This window comes from Elgaria multicarinata, chromosome 4, assembly GCF_023053635.1.
Source record: "Elgaria multicarinata webbii isolate HBS135686 ecotype San Diego chromosome 4, rElgMul1.1.pri, whole genome shotgun sequence".
In the NCBI taxonomy this organism is placed as follows: Eukaryota; Metazoa; Chordata; class Lepidosauria; order Squamata; family Anguidae; genus Elgaria; species Elgaria multicarinata.
This window is the reverse complement of record NC_086174.1, coordinates 121164467-121179647: the sequence shown is the minus strand read 5'-3', so window position 1 is coordinate 121179647 and position 15181 is coordinate 121164467. Positions and strand designations below refer to the sequence as shown.

The 15181-nt window shown below is 42.3% G+C and overlaps 1 protein-coding gene across 1 annotated transcript in view; it reads left to right on the top strand.

Annotated features, from left to right (window-relative positions):
• MYOM2 (myomesin 2) overlaps window positions 1-15181 on the top strand; it is a 92127-nt gene that overhangs the window by 38532 nt on the left and 38414 nt on the right. The window contains exons 14-21 of the mRNA XM_063125099.1: window positions 1049-1176; window positions 2147-2330; window positions 4545-4719; window positions 6523-6644; window positions 8311-8498; window positions 10692-10818; window positions 14169-14347; window positions 14465-14579. Coding sequence (XP_062981169.1) covers window positions 1049-1176; window positions 2147-2330; window positions 4545-4719; window positions 6523-6644; window positions 8311-8498; window positions 10692-10818; window positions 14169-14347; window positions 14465-14579 — 1218 coding nt within the window. The remainder of the gene's footprint in view (window positions 1-1048; window positions 1177-2146; window positions 2331-4544; window positions 4720-6522; window positions 6645-8310; window positions 8499-10691; window positions 10819-14168; window positions 14348-14464; window positions 14580-15181) is intronic.

Genomic DNA, 15181 nt, shown 5'->3' with positions numbered 1-15181 from the left:
GGGTTTCAGTCAGAACCAATCAGAATCCTAATGAAGCTAACCAACATGCTGAATCCTAGGCCCCAAATGTTTTCATTACCTTGGACAGCTCCTTTAACATTCTGAGTAGTTCTGACCGAAACCCAGAACAGATTCACCGCCCCATTGAAATAGGAGCCAGCTGTTTTCAGGAACATCTAGGAATCCACTGACAGAACATGTGATGTCATTATGCCCGGAGTTTCTCCACCTTTGCTCCAATTCATTGGCTACTGCCAATGGTGATGTCACATCACACGTTTCAGCATTGTTAGACATTGTGGTGAAAAGATGAGGCGGGGAACTGGGGTAGTTGCTACTTTGGGCAGCTCTCACTCAAACCATCTTAGGCAAACTGTGTCAATGCAGACAGAAACTAAGATCCCCGTCGTTTCTCCAGTATCCCAGATTACAAGGCCATGAATTGCTGCTGGTGGGAATTTGAGAGCAAAGGTGGTTAGATGAAAGGGAATTCCTCATTCCTATGCTGTACGTTACATGGCTCCTCGTTGCCATTCCAGAGATCTCTTCCATGATGCTTTCCCGTCCATGCTTTACCTGTATGGTGTTATACTTAATTGCTGCGATCTTTCATGCAGATTCTTCTCCTTGCTCATTTTTCAGGGGCGGAAGCTCTAGGGCGCCTGCCTTTGATCAACCCTGTCTTGCATTTGCATAAAATACGAAGACTTTATCAAGCCATTTAGTGCAGCAGATTAAAGCGATTCCAATGTGATCAAAGCAAAACAAAAATCTTGTGAGACAAATACACAAAGATTCCCCCCTCCCACTACGACTGAAAATTTTATATTAGCTGTGAAAAATCAATGCTTCACTTTTAATTGGCTTGTTTGGGTTTCTCAAAATAGAGATGAAGCAGCCTTCATTTACCATAAAGCTGATATTATGCCCCTTAATAGCAAAGCAATGCTCTCTAGCAAGGGAGTTCAGAAAGACAAACTCTCACATAAGCGCTGACCTGGGAGGTTAATCTGGCATTTAACACTTACTGAGTTTATTATTCCTCTAGGCGACGTTAAGATTCCAGGACCTCCCACCAATGTACACGCTTCAGAAACCAGCAAAACATATGTTGTACTCAGCTGGGATCCACCTGTTCCCCGTGGCAAAGAGCCATTATCATATTTCATTGAGAAGGTACTGTGCCGTATAGTTGCATTCAGCTGTAAGGCATTTCATGGCCACATACCATTTCATTTCAAATAATTTTCTCAGCAGCCGCAAGCAAAACAATAAAATTAGTAAACACCAGCTAGGCAATGAAATCATAGGAAAGAGCTACAGAAATGGGATGTTTTGTTACATGTATTTAAATGGGCGTCGAAATACAAGATATAAACAAATAAAAAATAAAGTGCTCTTTCAGTGTTTGGCTTAGAGCTGTGCACAGACGGCCCCTTGAAATTCTCCACACTGTTTGTGGTCAAGGAAACTGGTGGTGGTGGGGACCATTTCATTGAATTTCTCCAATGGGAGGAGAAATTCCCTCCACCATTAGCAGTGGGAGTAGGACAGCTTTCTTTTTCCCTTACGTTCTTTGCCTAAGTTTGTTCTCTTTGCTGCCACCGAAATTTGGTGACAAATTGCTGTCTTTTCTCTTTGCCCATCAAACACTAATGATGTTGCATTGGCATTGGTTTATGCTCATACAATGTCATTATATCACTAGCACTGTGACACCACTGCATTTTGTCCAAGGGTAGTAAAACAACAACAACAGCAACAACAACTGTATCAGAATGCGGTTCATTCTCAAATTGCTCTAAACAATTTCCAATCTCTTGAAAAGAAAACATTCCTGCTAGAGAAGCATCTGTTTCAAGAGTCTTTAAAAACAATCCCTTTTCTTTTTTTTATTATTAGCGTCAAGCTTCACATAGACCAACGACTGCAAAGTGAAAGAAAAAGGCCATGCTATGTTGGCTCTGGCAGTGTGAAACCGTGCTTAGTGATTGCATATCAGACAGATAACCAACCAGATAGCTGGCAACTTACTATCTAGAAACAACATGGATTTGTGGCTATGGTTCATTAATTCAAGTGTTTTGAGGACCTCTGTCCATGGTTCTCCCACAAAGTAGTAATAATCTCTCTCCATTTTTTATAGTCCGTTGTTGGCAGTGGATGTTGGCAGAGAGTCAATGCTGAAGTGGCAGTGAGATCTCCTCGCTATGCAGTGTTTGATCTTGCTGAAGGGAAATCCTACGTGTTCCGAGTTTTGTCAGCAAACAAGTATGGGATTAGCGATCCTTCTGAAATAACAGCTCCTATTCAAGCCCAAGAGGCCATTGGTGAGGAAGCATTTAATTCTGAACAAAATATGATATTGAAGAATAAACCATGCTAGAAAGTAGAATGTTCTGACAACAAATTAAATGATGCAGAATACAATGTATTGGGTGATTACAATAGTGCAGGATATCTTCATATTCTACTAAGGTCCATAGTAGTGTCTGTGGGTGTAATATTTCCTAAGCAACTAGAACTCTGCAAAATTCATCCCTCTGATGAGACACATGCTTTGGATTCTGACTTCTATCTTATAGTAACAGAATTCACACTGCATTTAGATGAGTTATAAGATCCTGGATTAATTTAATCAGCAGTTATGATTAGCATTTCTAAATCTTTGTTTTTGTGTATCTGTCTGTAGAACTACTATAATACCAACTGTAATGTCAATGCAATGTCATGGGGCACAATGTGAGTGTTAGTTTAATGTCTTTGGATAAAGTTCTGTCAAAGTTGAGCACTGTCAAGGTTTCGATGGAAGAAATAAGCATATGTTTGTGGTTTGTCCTTGCCACAGTGTGGAATCAGGTCAGGAGTATTTAGCAACATTAGAGAACCCAAGGAAACTCTCAATTTTGAGAGTTGTAAAATGGATCTTATTTTTTGCACATCTTCACCTTTTCCCTGGGATGCACACACATCCTCACAATACTACCTGGGAACTGTGCAGCAAGGAAAGGCAGCTCCGATGGGGGCATCAGCGACATGAAAACCCACTAGATGGGTGGCCAGGGCTGGCGCTGCCATATAGGCAGCTAAGGTGGCGGCCTAGAGCGCCAACCAAAGGAGGGCGCTGAATGGAGTGCCATGAAGCTGCTCTCCTAGAAGCTTCAAGGCCAAGATGCTGAGGTTGGGGGCGGGGCGGTGGCTTCGGAAGGGCGCGCCTGGCTGGAAGCTGCTCACAGCCTAGGACGCTGAGTAGTCTGGCACCGGCCCTGTGGGTGGCAGCAGCTACCTGTTGCCATAGTGTAGCTCCTTCTGATTCCTCCTGGTCCTGCCCATGTACAGAGCCAGATCCCAGTGAGTGACAGTGAGGAACATTTATGAGGTCTCCTCCCTGCGTACACACATACTGTAGCCCAAAGTCAGGCTTGTGAATTTCTTGAAAAGACATATTTACATACCAGACTCTTTTTCAATCTTAGAAATTTCTGATTGCTCAAGAGCCAATATCCTTCTGCAAATTACTTGTCCATTTTAAAAAGTTGTCAAGTACAGCAGTTGGAGAAAGTTCCACTGAGCATAGGGGGAGCATTTGCCAACAGTGCCCGCCAGCTTTGATTACCTAGTCAGATGGGTGAAGACCACAGGCACAAAATCAATACATCAACTCACAGTAACCTCATTTTGCATTCTGATCATGGTACATAATTTAAGGCAAGGAAGCTATACGTGGATTATATCCAGTCATTAGAAGCAGAGGGTATTCTGAACTTGTTATTTTTTTAAAAAAAATTAAAGATTTTTTTTTTTAGTTTTGGTTACATGTCAAATATTACATCATACATATAGGCCCCATTCAGAAGACACCTTAAACCATGGCTTTAACCATGGTGGTTAAGCCAGAAAGCTAGGCTGTGTTCAGAAGACAGCTTAAACCATGGCTTTAACCATGGTGAATAAAGCAAAAAGCCTTATTCACCATGGTTAAAGCCATGGTTTGAGATGTCTTTTGAACACGAGCTGGCTTTCTGGCTTAACCACCGTGGTTAAAGCCATTGATTAAGGTGTCTTTAGAACACAACCTGGCTTTCTGGCTTAACCACCATGGTCTTCTGAATGGGCCCATACAATCAGTTTTGATTCAGATTCCCATCTGAATTTAATATTATTTAACATTAGCTTATTTAGAATACTTAGGATACTTCGTTTCCTTACTCCCCACCCCACCCCACCTATACTTTTCATAACTCGATATATGCCAATGGAGGCATTTGCCCACCTCCATTATTCACGAAATCAATAAATTTCCTCCATATGAACTTGTTATTTCCAAAATTTGGCACCATCACATCTCCCATTTTAATCAATAGGACTGAAAAGTGCCGAACTTTGGCTCCATTACACTGTCATCTTGCTGGTTCCATAGGTGGAACAGCCTGACCATGTACTTACTTGCTGGTGTTATCAGGTCTTAGACCTGGAGAGTAAGTTGGTATATGTTGACATGTAAATTGCTGCAAGCAGAGTAAATACTTTCCTTTTTGCCACAGTTGTCCCATCTGCCCCAGGACGTGTAGTAGCATCCAGAAACACAAAGACCTCTGTTGTTGTGCAGTGGGACAAGCCAAAACATGAAGAAGATCTGTTTGGGTACTATATTGACTGTTCTGTGGTGGGATCGAATCACTGGGAGCCCTGTAACCATAAGCCGATCAAGCATAACAGGTAAAAGAAATTGGATTTATTATTCATTACATTGCTTAGCCAACTCTTGCCCTTCTTCCATGTAATTTCAGAAGCAAAAAATGGATTTCATTGGGGCTGTGCACACACCCCGACTAGCCTTGTAGGCTGTTTTGGAGCCTCTGAAATGGCCCCAATTTGACTCAGGTGCTTTTGGGGGGGGGGGTCGTCTGCCTGGTGTTGGCACTGAAGCTATTGGGCTCCCAACTCCCCACTCCCTGTAGCCCCTCCCTTTCCCCTTCCCCTCCCCCCCTCACCTCCATAATCCAGAGGCACATTCTATGGCCATCATAGTTTTTAGTCGTAGATATATTAAAAACAAAGAGCCTGTGGTAACTTTAAATCACAGCTCAGCTCTCAGGGAGAAGGACATGATTTAAAGGTAAGTTCTGGTGGAAGGAGGTGACCCGGGAGGGGGTAATCGGGGAAGGTGGAGAGGGTGAGCGAGGCCTTGCACTTGCTTTCCTGGGCAGGTGGCGGAGTGGGGGGGGGGCACTGCTCTGAATTGGCCCGAGGCACCCTGAGACTTCAGTGCTGATCTGCTTTGGCCTCAGACTCCCTTGGGCTGACCTGGTACTGCCTCGGATTTGGGCTGAGGTAGGCTGAATCAGCCCACCTCGACTCAGATTTCGGGATTTGGCCTGAGATAGTCCACAGCCCTAGATTTCCTACAGTTATCAATGCAGGCATTGGCCAAAGCCAGAACTTCTTAGCTTCACCTACCTTCAGACTATTATCTGGGCCCAAACTGCTGTACAGTTAATTAAAATGGCCAATATCCATTGTGTGGTTACATCTTCCATAACTGTTCTGGAGTGAAATATTGCCAACATTATATTAAATGACACTCTAACTTCAATCCCAGACTACTGTATTGAAGTCTAAGGCCCAATCTATACATTATTACAGTGGCATAGTGGTCTAGTCACGTATCACTTTTATAACAGCTAAGAATCATCTATAGGAAAAGCAAGTACTATTTCTCCGGAGACATCTTGGTCTATAAGTTGGAAGCCAGCTGAGCATTTTGCAGAAAACTCTGTGGTGTGGTCACTGTCCATTGTCTGGACTAACAAGGACTAACACAGGCTATTTTGATCCCCTGTAGGAGAGCAGTGTGGATACATGGGGTTATATCTAATGTTACAGTAGCATAAACATTTACAAGAGTTGGCATTGTTCCACTAGCAGTTGAACAACTTCTAGGAGAAAAACTAGCGGAAGCAAAATGGTTAGCCTAGTGACATCATCCTAAGTTGTCCAATGCCTTGTACATCACATCATGCAAGCAAATCAAATTATTTATTTTTATTTATTATTGCATTTATATCCCGCCTTTTTTCCTCCAAGGAACCCAAGGTGGCGTACATAATCCTCCTCCTCTCCATTTTATCCTCACAACAGCAACGCTGTGAGGTGGGTTGGGCTGAGAGTCTGCGACTGGCCCAAAGTCACCCAGTGGGCTTCCATGGCCAAGTGGGGACTAGAACCCAGATCTCCTGATTCCTAGTCTGACACTTTAGCCACTACACCATTACTGTATTTTACACTTGCACAAGGATGAAAATGGGGTCTCTGCAAGTGGTAGAATGAAGCTTTGTGCTAGCAGAACCATTGGATGCAACCCATTATAGACTTTTGATTCTCTGTCTCATGCCCATATTGCATTTTGGAATGCACTTTAGGTACCTGTATAAGACAGGATTTTTCATTAGAGAATATAGTCCAAGCACATATCTTTAAAGTGAGACAACAACAGCAATCCACATCCCTGTTTTCTTTCAGGTTTGCTGTGCATGGCTTGGCAACAGGGGAACAGTACGTCTTCCGCGTGAAAGCTGCAAATGCAGTGGGAATGAGTGAAAATTCTCAGGAGTCTGAAGCGATAACAGTACAGGCGGCCCTCAGTAAGTGAGACTCAATGCAGCATAATCTTTTAAAGGAGCAACCAAAAACCTTTGAAACTCTTTAATATTCACATGTGTGTGAGGGTTGGGCTCTACGTTATCTCCTCCAATGTTCCATGTGGTGAGCTGTATCCCCAGCGGTGACTCGGTGGCATGCTTTAATAGGTAGCACTGCTTCTCATATAGAGACTTTGAATAACATGTAGATTTTCTACATCATTACATAATGTTCCTGGAAGCATCCACGTCCTACTTGCAGGGGAACATTTTACATTAGCAGGAGTTTCCACGTGAGAAATAATATGATACATGACATCTAGATGTGGGGAGTCACCATGGGGAAGTGGCTGGCTTGGTTCATTACAGGAATTATTTATTTATTACATTTCTATACCGCCCAATAGCCGGAGCTCTCTGGGCGGTTCACAAAAATTAAAATTTAGAATTCAGTTGTATTGCCCCCAAAGAAGAGTGCTTGATAGAGGATGTTTTTCCTTAATCACTGCCAAGCATTTAGGACATTAGGGTAATGATTATCCTAGCACTCTTAAGTTAATGTCGTGGTCACAAAACGTGGAAGAATATTGTTGGGGGTGGGAAGGAAAGGAAAGGAACCTATCGTGAAAGCACTTGAGTCACTGCTTACTCCTAGAGGGACACCTTCTTTCACTGACATTTCCTTGGCAGACTTTGTAGCTGGGTGGTTTGCCATTGCCTTCCCCAGTTACCTTTCACCCAACTAGCTGGTTACTCATTTTACCGACCTCAGAAGGATGGAAGGCTGAGTCGACCTGAGCCGGCTGCCTGAGAACCAGCTTCCGCTAGGATCGAACTCAGGCCGTGGGGAGAGTTTCGGCTGCCGTAACTGCCACTTACCACTCTGCGCCACACGAGGCTCATATGAGGGTGGGAGGGAATGGGAAATAATGTGTTCATTAAGCTTTTTCTGAGCTCTAATGTATTTAGACCAGTGGTGGGCAACTGTGGGAAGTCTGGGGACCATTTTCATTCCCAGGACCTCCTTCCATGGGCCACACAGCCCTCCGCGGGTGCCAAGAGAATTTTAAAAAATGGAACCCATAAAAGCTATGGAATGCCCCAAAGGACAAAATTAGGTTATTTACAAGCTACATTTTCCCCTTTGGGCGCTCTGTAGCAACTACATAATGACCAAATGGTCAAATTTAGGTGCACTGTAGCCCGTATGGATGGAATCCCCCCCAATATTTATCTTTCTCTCCAAAATTCAGAGGCAATGAGGGCTGTCGGGCACCTGTTTCCCACCTCTAGTTTAAACTTTTAAAATTGCAATCCTTACTGCTTACTAGAGATAACCTCATTGAACACAAAGAGACTTACTTCTCAGTAAACATGCATAGGATTGTACTGTAAATTTATAGTTTTCTTAGATTAGATCCAATCCATTATTTCACCATACTATAATCAAAATGTAGAAGAGAAACACCTACACCAAGCAGCATATAACACTTTGAAAGTGGGTTGAAACAGTATACGGAATGTGTCATGGGCCCCAACAGTTGTCAGTGCACTTCAATACTGTTATAAAGCAGTAGTGTAGATGCTGCCAGCTTGGTATTATTGTTATTTATGTGAGTGATTGCATTTGGACATTGTTATAATGTTCCTTGTGTTTGACTCTTTAAAGCCTGTCCATCCTATCCTTATGGCCTCACACTTCTCAACTGTGATGGCCACTCCATGACCATTGGCTGGAAACTCCCAAGATACAGTGGCGGATCAAATATCCTGGGTTATTACATAGACAAACGGGAAGTACACCACCACAACTGGCATGAAGTCAACTCTTCCCTTTTTAAAGAGCGACTTTATACGGTCAGTACTGGTCCACAACTTCGGCATTTAGATTTGATTTTGCTTTCTTTTTACAATTTCATTTGGGCACAGCTGTTATGTACCCATGTAGGTCAGGTTCCGAAATGTTGACAGAAAGAAAAGCAGCACAGGACTTCGGCCAGATCTACACCAAGCAGGATATGACACTTTGAAAACATTTTGAAAACTGTATATGGAGTGTGTTCTGGGCCCCAACAGTTGTTATAAATAGTTTTAAAGCAGTAGCGTAGATCCTGCCTTGATCTCATGCAGCCGTACCCGTTGGGAGAGATCCACATATTGAGTCAGTGCAGCCCTTTCCTACCTCTTCCCGCTGGCCCCTGGCCAAGAACAAGTAAATGATAACATCCATATCCACACTGCTTCCTATAAGTGGCTCTTTCACATCTCTCATATACACAGAGAGATTATTCATGATAAAGATGATAATCAGCACAATGACTCATGTTCCTCTGATCAGAATAAAAAATGATGGCAAATACGGTGGACTGCTTTGAAAATGTTTAAGATGCATATGCAGAATTTTACAACATAAAGTAGAAGGGGCAGTATGTTCCTCATACATACATACATGATGGTTTGTCCCATGCTAGTGGGTGATGTGTGGTGTGAGATTGCATTGGTTCATGCTGGGCATTGATATGTCATGTACAGTGGGCAGAGCTCCTTCAAAGTTCAAGCAGACATCCTGCCATCACAATGTACAATAAGGAGTGTTGAGTAAAGTTAAATGAAACAATTGGTGCTTTAACTGAATTTTGTTGTAATAAATGCATCCTTGCTTTTCTTTCTTTTTTGGTGTTCTGTAACAACACTTAGTTATAAAGTTTCAAAAAATACAGATTATTTTTAAATTCGTGTGTGCTATATGGAATTTGGTGTTAGTAGACTTTCTACATACCAGGAAGAGATATGTCCAGTAACTTTACAGGCTCCTTAAATAAATGTAAAATGAACATTGGCAGAATGGCCATATTTCCAAATCCAGCTCCGTTAATTCTTGATATTACAAATGAGACAAATACAACTCTTCAGTGTGAAATAAACCATAAACACACACACACACACACACACACACACACACACACACTGTTTAGTGATACCACTTTCTCAGTTGTATGTCCTGCCTCCCCCCGCCCTTTTAAATAATACCAGTATTCCACTTTCATGTTCCCTTTAACTTTCGGTCCTCAATTCCTGTTGACTCTTGTTATTTCAAGCTGACTGCTCTCGGCTGCTCAGAGGTTTCCTGATCTATTAAATCTCCTTAATTGTATAAATTTAAGAGATTCCGCTCCTTCTCTCTTGGTCTGTGCTCTTGATCACCCTAAAGTAGACTGAATATTAATTACAGAAGGCCTTGCCCTTATTTCTGTTCCTTTTATGGTGGGACAAGGTTTATAATCAGGGGTGAATTATTTATCATAGTCTAGGGAATTAAAGGGCAAGCAGATACCCCTACTCTCTTGGTTCATAATAGGATGAGACTCTGCATGTGACCATGACTATGGTCAGATCTACCCCAAGCAGGATATAGCACTATGAAAGCAGTATGAAAGCGGTATATAAGAGGCAGGAGCCACGCCAAACAGAATATAGCATGATGAAAGTGGTATGAAAGCAGTATGTTAGGTGTCAATGGGCCCCAACAGTTGTCAGTGCACTTCAATACCGCTATAAAGCAGTAGTGTGGCTCCTGCCTCTTATATCCTGCTTTCATACCACTTTCATAGTGGAATATCCTGCTTGGTGTAGATCTGGCCTATGTCTGTGTGCATATACAAAGGTCTATGGAATGATAGAGACTGATTAATTTGTTGATGAACATTTCTGTACATGAGCTTGCGTCATTTGTAGGCGATCTCCTACAAAAGTTCATGCCACAACAAGCTAATCATTAAGGTACCACAGGTCAGTTGTTCGTATTTTTTAAAAAATTGCAATTGACTAGCTAAAGCTGCTCTTCTGGAAGCTGGCTATATTTATATAGCAAAGCCTTTAGAGCAAGACTTCCCCCTCCCAGCCCATTTTATTGCATATTCTGCTCCAAGCAAAGCAGAAGAGATTAAATCTGAATAAATGAATGGCTTTTGAATGTTTTTCCCCCTATTAAGAAGGTCATATGAATATTACCTAATTAAATTTGTTTTTAATGTCAATTGTTCCGCGAAGGTAGAGGATCTGACAGAAAATGCATACTATGAATTCAAAATTGCTGCTGCAAATATCGCTGGCATAGGGCAGGCATCTGAACCCAGTGAGCATTTCAAATGTGAGGCTTGGACAATGGCAGAACCTGGTGAGTAGTTTGGTGATTCATAAAATCAATGCATTCTTTAAACAAATCATCATTTCACAACTATCACACGGTGGTGGTGGTAATTTAACATGTTTGCTTTTTAACCACAGTTCTCAGTTCTCCCTTAAGAAAGCGTTTGCACAGTTTGTCAGAGGCTAAGCAATAGAAGTCCTCCTGTGAAGTTGTAAGAAACAAAGGCTCACCCATCCTGCCCCTATGGAGTGACTCAGCCATGGTTTATTATTCTGTAGGAAAAGCTTTGAGCGTCATCACACAGGGGAAAATCATGTTTCCTTACCATCAATTCTCTGCCCGTCAGTTTGTCCCTCATGACTTCCCCTTTTGAAAGAGGAAGTAAACAATGTGCACATGGCCCATTCAGTGGGCCGTTTTGATCATGCTGCTTCTCCTGTACACAGCAGGAGATAGTGGCAACTTCCATCTTTAATTTTCTTGGGTGTTTTTTTGTCATGTAAAGGAGTCTAGAAGGGACGGGAGGCGTGCAGGAGGCAGACAACGTCAAGCGAAGGACCCGCGAAAATCCATCAGTGCCCAGTAACGAACATGCAATAAAACGTTCGTCTGATGGAGCTCTTTGTCAGAAGAAGGGCAGAGCCAGATCTATTTTTGGGGTAAATGGGGCATCAACCCCCTGCCTGTCCCTCACCTACCTATGGCAGAGAGCACTCCCCAACAAACAGGCACATTTGCTTCAATGTGCAGCTGGCAAGTGCCACACATGATGTTCTTCTGTCCTACACCGGCCCCCATGGGCACCAGCTGCCACTGAAGAAAGGTCTTGGTGGGCCAGATAGCTGATGGGTGAGCTATCATGTGTTCACACTAGATTAACTGAGAAATTATGCAAGTTCTTTAAAAATGTATTTTTTGAAAGGCCTCAGATCCTCTCAGAAAGCTAATCTGGGGAAGGGGGTGGAAAAATCCCCCAACACATCCCCACAAGCCCTCTCCCCACAAATCACTCTCAACCAGTCCCTCCCAACCCCGAAGGGACAGGAGCAATGATATCAGCGTGCAAGGAGAAGATTGGATGGCATTTTTGTACCAGGGTTCAAAAGCCCAGGTGATCTTCAGAGATATAGGCCTTAGCTAGACCTAAGGTTTATCCTGGGATCATCCTTGCCTGCTCCTGGGATATCCTGTGTGTCATTTACATGAACAGGGATGACCCCGGGATAATCCCGGGATAAACCTTAGGTCTTGCTAAGGCCATAGTTTCCCCAATGGCTTCTGTTCTGACTCTAATTGCAGAAAAAAAATGCTCAGAAAAAAAGGAAAAAAGGAAAATTATCCACATTTCTCCCATTTTCATCCATGGTGAACTTCATACAGCTCATCCATCTCTGTAATTAACCAAAGCAAACAGTACTTTCTGGTTAATGCGGTTTCCCTATGCCTTTAGCCTCAAGTTTTAAATCATAAATACATTTGTATATCAAGAAAGCTGCAATTTTCATGCTGATAAAAAGGGAATCACTATTTACTTCCTTGAGTTCTTTCTCTAACCTTCCACTTCAGAATACTGCCTTTATACATGTTTGCAAGATATCTGTTGAATTTCAGACTAGGTTCTTCGTATGTAATTGATGCAAACAGGGGGAATGTTGGGTTTATATGCACCCTGCCTTGTCCTGCATTATTTGAATAAAGCAGGCTGAATTAAGTTGGTAGACTGGCAGAAACCTGCTATGGTGTTTCTTATGTATGAGTATACTTTAATACTTGGGCATTAATATTAATGTGATGAGCTGTGTTGCACTAGAACTATCAACGACAGCCATAGAAAAATAGTCACGAAGTGGAAATTCAACCTCTCAATGTAGAAAGACATGAACAAGACACCTGTTTCCAGCTAGATTCAAGGGAAATAGCATTCAGTTTCCTTTAGTTTCCCCCCTCTAACCTTCTGCTTCATGCCATTTTTTGCTGCTTTAACATGAAAAGTACTTTCTCATAAAACAGAAAGCAGATTGATGCAAAGGCCCTTGCAAACAGAAATTCAGACACTCCTGGTTTCCATTTCATGCATGCGGAAAACAGTAGAATCAATATACTGTAAGTGTTAATGATCTCATTTGAATTAATTCAGAACTTAGTGGAGCAGGGTGTCACATCAGAATAATAATGAGTCAAAGAGGTATTAAAAGAAACATGCACACAAGCAGAGGCGTAATATTGTTTGAACTCCTGGATTTTTCCACTGAAATGCCTCTTACTACTTACTGCTATTAAAACTACTAGGTTCCAGTGAGCAAGATGTACTCTTGACTACCAATATATCTCTATTGCACAAGAAAAACAGTGGATGAAGCCATGCAACTGTTTTCCAATTGGGAATGGTGCATACAACCTATCATAAAGCTTAGGGTGCTTCAGATGGAAGGCTCCTAGAACTACCAATTAAAAGGCATTGCACAGCTATTCTATCTTTTCCCCCTTAATGGGTTCTTTCTGGTAAAAAACAAAACAAAACATGGAAGAAACAGCGAGGAAACAAGGAATCAAATGGATGAAGGCATCATCTGGGGACCTCCCCACCTCCGCCCACCATAAAATTCTGTGAAGGAGGCAGGACAATTGTAGGATAAAAGGTTTGTCTGGAATCCACTGAGTAATCTGCCCGGTACTTCCAAGTGGTGAGGGGAAAAATGACCACTCCCCTTCTTCCTCAGTTTTCTGATTGGGTGCATGTGTGTGGTAGAATTCTCTTCAGTACTTAGCAAAAAATTACAACTAACTTTCTGGCTAGGAAGCTCCCATTTGGTTAAACAGTAATGTGTATTAGTTACCCAGTATAGAATGAAAATATGATAGGAAGTAGGTATAAATGTTCTAACCAAGGAAATTATGACAGAGGAAAATCCACTTCAGGCAGATGACACAAATATATATCTGCAAAATTTGGGGGTTTGTATCTGAGGCATTTATCTCATGCCCGTCGTTCCCTACTCATGGTTGTTTATGTGTCTTTAGATGTTGTCGTGACAGTTTCCCTTCTGTGTTTATCGAGCAGTTTGGGCAAGTTTTTATAGAGAAGGGAAAATGCTGCATTTAATTGTGAAAGCAAAAGAAACTGCTTTATTCACTTGTGTGCTTGTCCTATTTTGCTATCCCACCTAAAGGTTATGTAGTGCCACCTAAAGGTTATGTAGTGGGAAAGCAGGAAAGGAACCACTGTTGTGTAGTGCTCTGATCGCATTTCTGCGACAAATCTGAAAGTAGATACAACTGATTAACAGCCTCATGGAGAAAAGCTCTTATTCAAAAGTGTGTTGTTGTTTTGAGAATATTTTGAATTCGTTGTTAATATCCCCTATTTATCCTCTTAGGTCCTCCCTATGATCTTACATTTTGTGAGGTCAGGAATACATCCCTTGTGATTCTCTGGAAAGCTCCTATTTACATTGGTAGCAGCCCTGTTACTGGTTATTTTGTGGACTACAAGGAGGAAGAAGGTGAAGAATGGCTTACTTTCAATGAGAAACCAACCTCTCACCGTTACTTAAAGGTAGAAAGTCACCTGTCTGGGGTGGCTTTATTTTGGCTTTAAGTTTGGAATCTTGCGAGTCCTATTTTTTTTTTTAAAAAAATAGTTTAAACAACTGCAATGTTTGTTTCCTTTAAGATCACTGAATTACATGAGGGCAAATGCTACGTATTTCGAGTTCGTCCAGTGAATAATGCTGGCGTCGGAAAGCAATCAGATGTTTCTGAAGCTGTGCTGGTTCAGGCTAGACCAGGTATGAATATCGGATGTCAATCCCCACACTTCTAAAATGCCAAGATATGCACAGTATGGAACAGATGTCTTCATAAGAATGGTTCTGAAATCTATTTGTTTTCTTGTTACATTTATATCCCACATTTCCTCCAAAGAGTGACCTTGTGAGGTAGATTAGGGTGAGAGAGATACACACAGACACACACAGAGTGAGACAGACAGACAGACAGACAGACACACACACACACACAGACACAGACACACACACACACAGACACACACACACACACAGTCTATATGATGCTGATTTGCAAGCTGATTCCCTCAAATCCCCACAGGATTGCTGCTGCGAGGTAGAATTAATAAGGTTATATGGCAGGAGGAAGCACTGATGGGGAGGAATGGAGGTATCTCCTGAGAAACAGGTGTGTTCTTCTAGGCAGCCCAAGTCCTTGTCTCCTCTATGGAGAGCCAAGGGACGGAGGGAAGCTGCCAGGCTTCCTGCCTGCCTGTGAGCTTAGCCACCGAAGCAGCTCAGTAGTAACTGTTCTCTGAATCCTGCTAGTGTCAGGTGTCACAACTGGTTGCACAAGCTCTTCAGTGGAGGGCATGAGCCAATCC